At 35.0% G+C, this 6,964-nt stretch overlaps 1 protein-coding gene across 1 annotated transcript; it reads right to left on the reverse strand.

Moving 5' to 3' along the window:
* Positions 1-357: 357 nt before the first annotated feature.
* On the reverse strand, positions 358-6,740 carry LOC106772198 (CDPK-related kinase 7). Its single transcript, XM_014658430.2, has 11 exons — positions 6,258-6,740; positions 4,524-4,654; positions 4,306-4,347; positions 4,055-4,163; positions 3,507-3,585; positions 3,124-3,420; positions 2,908-3,023; positions 1,159-1,266; positions 1,020-1,082; positions 764-931; positions 358-495 (listed from the first exon to the last, which is right to left on the reverse strand). The coding sequence occupies exons 1-11, from the start codon at positions 6,738-6,740 to the stop codon at positions 358-360; spliced, it is 1,734 nt and encodes a 577-aa protein (XP_014513916.1).
* Positions 6,741-6,964: the final 224 nt, after the last annotated feature.

Consider the following 6,964-nt stretch of genomic DNA (forward strand, 5'->3'; position numbering starts at 1 on the left):
TTTATTGATAGGTGCAATGGGTAACATGCGAAGAGAATCATCATTTTTCAGAGGTTCTGATGGTTCTAGGTACAATTTGTGGTCTAGTTTTCATCTGTACAAGCCTCTAACTTCAGAACCACCAACCTAAAGTGAGTGAGAACAAGGTGGGGAGAAGGTTGTGTTGGTAAATTTTGGAAAAGTGGGATTGATACATGAAGGTGTTGCATACAGCTTCATCAGCAACAAATTCCTATCAGCCACTGCCTTCAACTTGCAGAAGCCATCATTGAGGTCTGCTGATGGAGGGTAGCTAAAGCATTATCCTATCAAAATATTTAAAGGTAACGAGCAAGAAAAAATAATAGCACTATTCGTTCAAGCCTTCTGAAATGCACGGGAAGAAACCCCATGCAGAAGCCTGACAAACCCCAAGAAACTAAGCTTCCCATCTGAGTGCCTTATCCAATCTTGAAGTACTACATGAACAGGTACTGATGGACTAAGCCCAAGTTCCTGAAATATGTCAAACATGAAGAGTTTAATATACATGAGATGAAGGATTATATCAAATGAAACTGATCAAGAATCTCATTTGAGGTATCTGTCATGTTGATGAATGAAGAAGACAATTAAACACATGCAGATACTAAGTTCCAGGGAATAAGTTAATCAGGGTCCCAAATTGAAAGACAGTAAGAAAAACGCTAGCACCTTAGGCATTGCACCACATTTAATTATTTGAAAAAATATTGGTATTAGAGACAATGGGATGTGAAATTACCGAAGCAAGTTCCTCAATCATAATTGGTCTATTTCCTTCCTTTTCAAAAAGCTCATAGGCTCGCCTTGCATGCTGCTCCCAGCTCTCCATTCCCTCTAGTTGGTGCATACTTATAGCGGCAGCACAAAATTCCTCAAAATCTAGTTTCCTATATTGGATAGAACTAACCTGCAACAAGGATAACAAATTAACTTTTCAGTGAAGCTGATTTGTTAAAACAGTCAATGAGGAATGACTGAGAATCCCTCAAATATACCATATTCACGTAATCTAAGACCCTTGAATCCTTTGAAGCATCTGTGGAGCTCCTCAAAACAGCCTGCCAAAATAACCGTTAATGCCTCAAAGAAATTTGGAAAAGGAACAATAGATTTTAACTTCAGATATGTGCTGACCGTCTTAAAGTTCTGCATAGAAATTAATCCACTCTTGTTTGGCCCTAACAGAGTAAATTGATCTCTGAGATAAGCTAGCTGAGCTACTGTTAATGTCTTTGCAAGAGCCTGACAAATTGACAATTTTAAACAATAAATATCACGTTTCTAAGAGAAATTGCAAACTGTTACTTCAAGAAAGATAAAATAGTTTATTAAACATGCAAATGATGACAGGCAAGTTCTCAAAAACTCTTTCAACCGGTCATTTAATTAACTTATCATTAATTGATCAGTACAGAGATTTCTATGATTCCTCAGCCAGTCATTTAATTAACTTACCATTAATTGATCAGTGCAGAGATTTCTATTATTCCTCAGCCAGTCATTTAATTAACTTATCATTAATTGATCAGTGCAGAGATTTCTATGATTCCTCAGCCAGTCATTTAATTAACTTAATAAGGGGGAAATCTAACTAGAATATAACTAGAATATTGATATAAATATAGCTATCTAGATTCCACAGAAAAATATAAGGGGGAAATAAACTAGAAAGTCGATATAAATAGAATGGCTAAAATAGAGAAACAGTTATCAAATTCAAAAGTTTTACATTGTTATATATTCAGCCATACTCTAGGGTAGCGAATGCTGGGCTTTAAAGGGATAAAAAAAATGGAAAGGTAGGACTGTAGAAGTAGAAAAGATAAACATTAGATGGTTTTTAGGGAATTATTTTAGGAGAGATTGGTGTCATACCAATTGAAGAAAATTGGTTAAGTTGGTTTAGACACGTAGAATGAAGGCAACAGGAGACACTAGCGAGAAGAGTAGATTGCACAGATTTTAGTTATGTGAAAAAGAAAAGAGGGGACCAAGGAAACTAGAGGAAGTGGTCAAGAGGTATCTAATGGTAAATAATATCTCTTAAACGTTGTACTCTAACCAATTTGAATGTCATCATATGATCTACATACCCGCCTCATCTTGATATATGGCTTGATTGTTGTCAATGGAAGTTGGAGAATACATGCTAGAACAGTACTGCAGCAGCCATTTTTAGTGTAATAGCATGGATATGGAAAAGTAGGAATTTCATTCGTTTGATAATGGCATGTGATTCTCAATTAGTTATCCAAGCTTTTAAAGATTCAATATTGTTCCTAGGAGATTGCACAATAGATGGCGTAATGGCATGGAGAAGACAAAAAACATGAGGATTCACGAGCAGATAAAATTAGGCAATTTTGGTATTTGTTCACAATGCTATAAAAGATGGGACAACCTCCTTTTGTTAATTCTGATATTTTTCAGAGATAGATTTCAATTCCCTTGTTACAGATTTTCCCAGTGGATTTTTGTCTAGTCCACCCACCTTTATTTCTCTCCTATATTTTATAGATTTGGGCGCTACAGATGATTGTTGTTAATTATAGTGTCAAGATAGTTGGGATGGCAATTAACACTGTGATGCTTCAGCACTACTATTATATTGGAAAAAAAAATTAACTTGTTTGGATAGCTTTTGTGAATGTTCCTACCTAGATCAATAAGAGACACTAAGTCTCAATATTGAGAAAGGACAAGGGAAAAGAGAGTAGTTTTCAGTGACAGTAGCATCAAATCATTTATTGAAACTTGTTGACTTTTCAAGTAGTTGTCATAAACTAATTTAACATGTGATAATGCATGATTAGATAGTACCTAAAAAAACCTGTATAACTAAAAAACCTAAAACCATAACCAAATAATATCAGTACCACATACCCGTAAAGCAGATTTACGTAAAGAAGATGAGCAAATGTAAGCTTTAACAAGCTTGTGGATTATCATATCCAAAGGTATCCTCATATCATCATGATGATTCACCAGCCATGGATGACCTGTGCATAAAACAAGGCTATAAGCATGAGAATCAATGAGATCAAAAAGTAAGAATACTAATACCATACATGCACAACCATGGGAAATGGAAAGACATACTTAGTGCCTGAGCTGCAGTCAACCTCTTACGATAATCCTTGTTCAACAACCTCTTTACAAAATCTTTAGCATCGGCAGATAAAGAAGGCCAAGGAGCCTCATCAAAACTTGGATCTGCCTTAAGTACAGCCCGAAATATACCAGATTCAGTCCGAGCCCAAAAGGGACGGCTCCCACATAAAAGAATATAAGCAATAACACCAATGCTCCACATATCTGCTTCTGTCCCATAAGATCTATGCAAAACTTCTGGAGCTACATAATAAGCACTTCCAACAATATCATTCAATCTCTCATCTGAAAATAAGTTTAGATTGTTACCACTAGTTGTTATATTCTCTGTCAATAAAACAACAGACATGAAAGCAGAGAATATGCCCGACCTGGCTTCACATAGTCAGACAATCCAAAATCAATGGCCTTCAACGTGGAACTTTCATCCTTAGAAGTGAAAAGAAAATTCTGAAGCATAAAACCAATATTCGAGGTTAGAAAACCAGCAGAACAATCTAAAGTGAAGGAATATACACACCCATGTAAAGAAATATTCATCTGCATGTTATTTGTTTCATAATTAACATTAACACAAACAGTTGTCGTTCAAAATTGTTATTAAACTATAAAGAATGAAAAGGAAATTAACTCCCGTATATGTTATCCATTCATATTCACTCCATAACTATTATTTCCTGAACTGGAAGTGGCACAAAAACACTTGCTTCTGCTAAAGTGGAAAGTTACGTTTGAAAACATTATACTAATTGTTGAGACATATGCTAATAGGATACCCAAACTGAGACGAAACTAACATTCGGGTCATCTAAAATATAAATCTATAATGCAATTAATCCCAAAAAACAAGAATAACTAGATGCCTAAGTTTCTCAGCTTACATAGAAGTTAAAGTTAAGAAACTTCATAACTTGCTCACCTCTGGCTTGAGATCACGGTGAACAACACCCTGCAGATGACAAAATGCTACAACACTTAATATTTGGATCATAACTACTCTGGCATCGTTTTCTGGGTACTTTCCACCCCTACATTCGACAATTGAATTTGTAAATGGTTAGAATGTTAATGTATGCTATGCAAAGGTAAACTAATTAAATCAGCATGTCTCTTTGTATTTTTTTCCCACTTTTGTGGCACAGAAAAAGGAAAATTGACAAACATCATTACCTGGAAAGAATCCTATCTAGCAATTCCCCTCCTTTGCATAACCTGAGTAGCACAAAACACATAAGAAAGTAAGCTCTTAATGTCTTAACCCAAACCAACAACTTAAAGCTTCTTGCTTAATAATTTNAACGTTGAAAGGNAAAAAAATAAAGATTCAANTTTGTAAACGGGATTCACAACATTGTTAGANAAATGGTACTAGTACAGTATCAACTTACTCCATAACTATAAAAACATTTTCATCATCTTCATAGGCTTCATAGAATTGCACCAGATTCTTATGTCCAGTTAGAGCCCGCAATATCTTCACTTCTCTCCTTACATCCTCTATGGCAATTGCTGTAGTCATCTGCCAATCACACCCACTTGCATAATAAACAAAAGAGCACACTCTTTTTCTGTGGTGCATGTAACTAACACAATCAAGGTATTAAACCACACTCAGAGACAAGGAAGCAGCTTCCCCACAATCTTTAATATTTACAAACAAGTGTATTCAGGTTTGGACAAGTTTCTCTCTAAGGGCTTGTAAGAGAGAAAAGTAGAAAGAAAAAATTACATGAAAGCTAATTTGCAGAAGCTCTCTTGTACAGATTGGCTTTGATACCATGTTATTAAGTGAATTTTAAATCTAACTCAACCTTACGAAACTGACTTGTAATACGAAGTTTACACTCACTTATATATTATAACTTGACCTTATCTCTAGTGGATGTAAGACTTCCAACAGATGAACTTATATTTTAACATCTTACTTCTTAAAAAAAAAAACAATGTCCACTTATATGGTTATTTTTATGGAATACTATCTTTTTTTTTTTTTTCAATTCTACGTTCTTTAATATATTTATTTTTTCCTGAGAAATGGTAATTATTTCAAGTTATAGTGAAGAATAATTTTTTAAACAAATATTACTTGAAATTAATTTATAAAAATTTTGTTAAACAACTAATGTTATGAAACACTTTAGTTTATCTATTCAACTTTCGGCTAGTTTGTCATCATTCAACTCTTTCTACTTAACTTTAAGCTAATTTTTCCAATTTCAGCCAATATTTTCTCTAGTAATTCTTCGTTTGATTTTGTTATCAAGGGTCATTTACCTATGAATGTACTGTATATATCTAAATAATCTCACCTTATTTAATCTAGTAATAAGTTTTTGGCCAAAACATATACATAGTAATTTAGGTATTTTATGTGTTCCTCCCATCTATTCACAATTTCATCTTAATATGCAATACATTTAATAAAATATACATTAAGGTGAAACTCCAAATATAATTAGAGGAAAACAGGTTCATTGTTTATATAAGTTTAAGGGTAAATGACTCAACTTAACTCATACAAGAGTGGATTAAATAAAACCCAACTTAATTTAATTGGGTCGGGTCGAATTGGGTCATGGACTAACCCGACCCAACCCCATGAACACACTTACATGAGTTTTCTCCAATAAATTTTATTATAAAGTCTCAGGATGCTATAAGCAGGTATTTTGGAGGGAAGACGTTAACAAAAGTGAAAAATATTAATTAAATAATAAAATATAAACTATCAACAAATTTATTATCAACTAAATTAACCAATCTCTATGATATAGCAAAATTAAATAACTAACATAAATGAAACGAGTGAAAAATCATAAAAAAAAAGAAAAGAAAAGACAATCTGTTTCGATTGAATTCAATCACAGAATTTAATTAACAAAATTTTCAAAAATGTCGTCTTCCGCCGGAAACTTTTTCAGAATTTGGTATCCGGAGTCGAATTCTAGAAGTTTTCCACTTTCTTTTCAAACAATTAATTAGAAAATTTTGAGAAATAAATTAAAAAGAAAAAGAAAAAGCTATTACACTGTCATGAGAAATAATATTTGCAAATTTCATTTGCAGAATTTTCTTTAAAATTATATATATAAAAAAAGAATATTATCAGTAGGAGATGAGACCTTGGATTTTGGAATGACTTTGACGGCAACGTCGATGCCTTTGAGGGGGCCCTTCTTGGGCTTGGCGGAGCAGGTGTAGCCGAAATGGCCGCGGCCCACTTCTTCGCCGAGCTCGTAATGGGCCGAGAACTGTTTGGCGAAGCCGAAGCTCTTATCCAGCCCAATCTCACACTCGCTGCCTTCAGGTATGGAGGCTTCGTTCGGCTTCACGGAGCCGTGGCGCCGAGCGAGGAGAGCGCGAATGTGCTTGGCCGGCGATGGAGGTGGGAAGGGGCGCTTGAAGATCCTCAACGGTGTGGAACTCACGCTGCTAGGGTTTGAGTTCGCCGGCGAGTTTTTAAACCAACTCTGCAAAGGGCTCGGGCTGTAGAATGGGAATTTCGAGGGTTTGGGGTTTGTTGATGACGGAACTTCGCTCGGGAATTCTGGGTTTTCTCTCTCACTCTGCTGGGTCTCGATGGGTTTTCCATGGCAGATTCCCATCAAATTACTTCAACGAACAACGATAGCAAGGAGAAAAAACAAAATATTTCACTAGAACGAAATTCGAGATCGGGGAAGTCCCCAATTCAGAGCATTTTGAAGCTCAGATATTACGCAGTTTAAAAAAAAAAGTATGTTATGTACTGTAAGAGAGAGAAAAGTGGCTGTGTGCAGAATTTCTTCAAGAAAACAAAAGAAGTAGAAGCAAAGATTCAGCAAAGTTC

Source organism: Vigna radiata, chromosome 8 (genome assembly GCF_000741045.1).
Source record: "Vigna radiata var. radiata cultivar VC1973A chromosome 8, Vradiata_ver6, whole genome shotgun sequence".
Classification (NCBI taxonomy): Eukaryota; Viridiplantae; Streptophyta; class Magnoliopsida; order Fabales; family Fabaceae; genus Vigna; species Vigna radiata.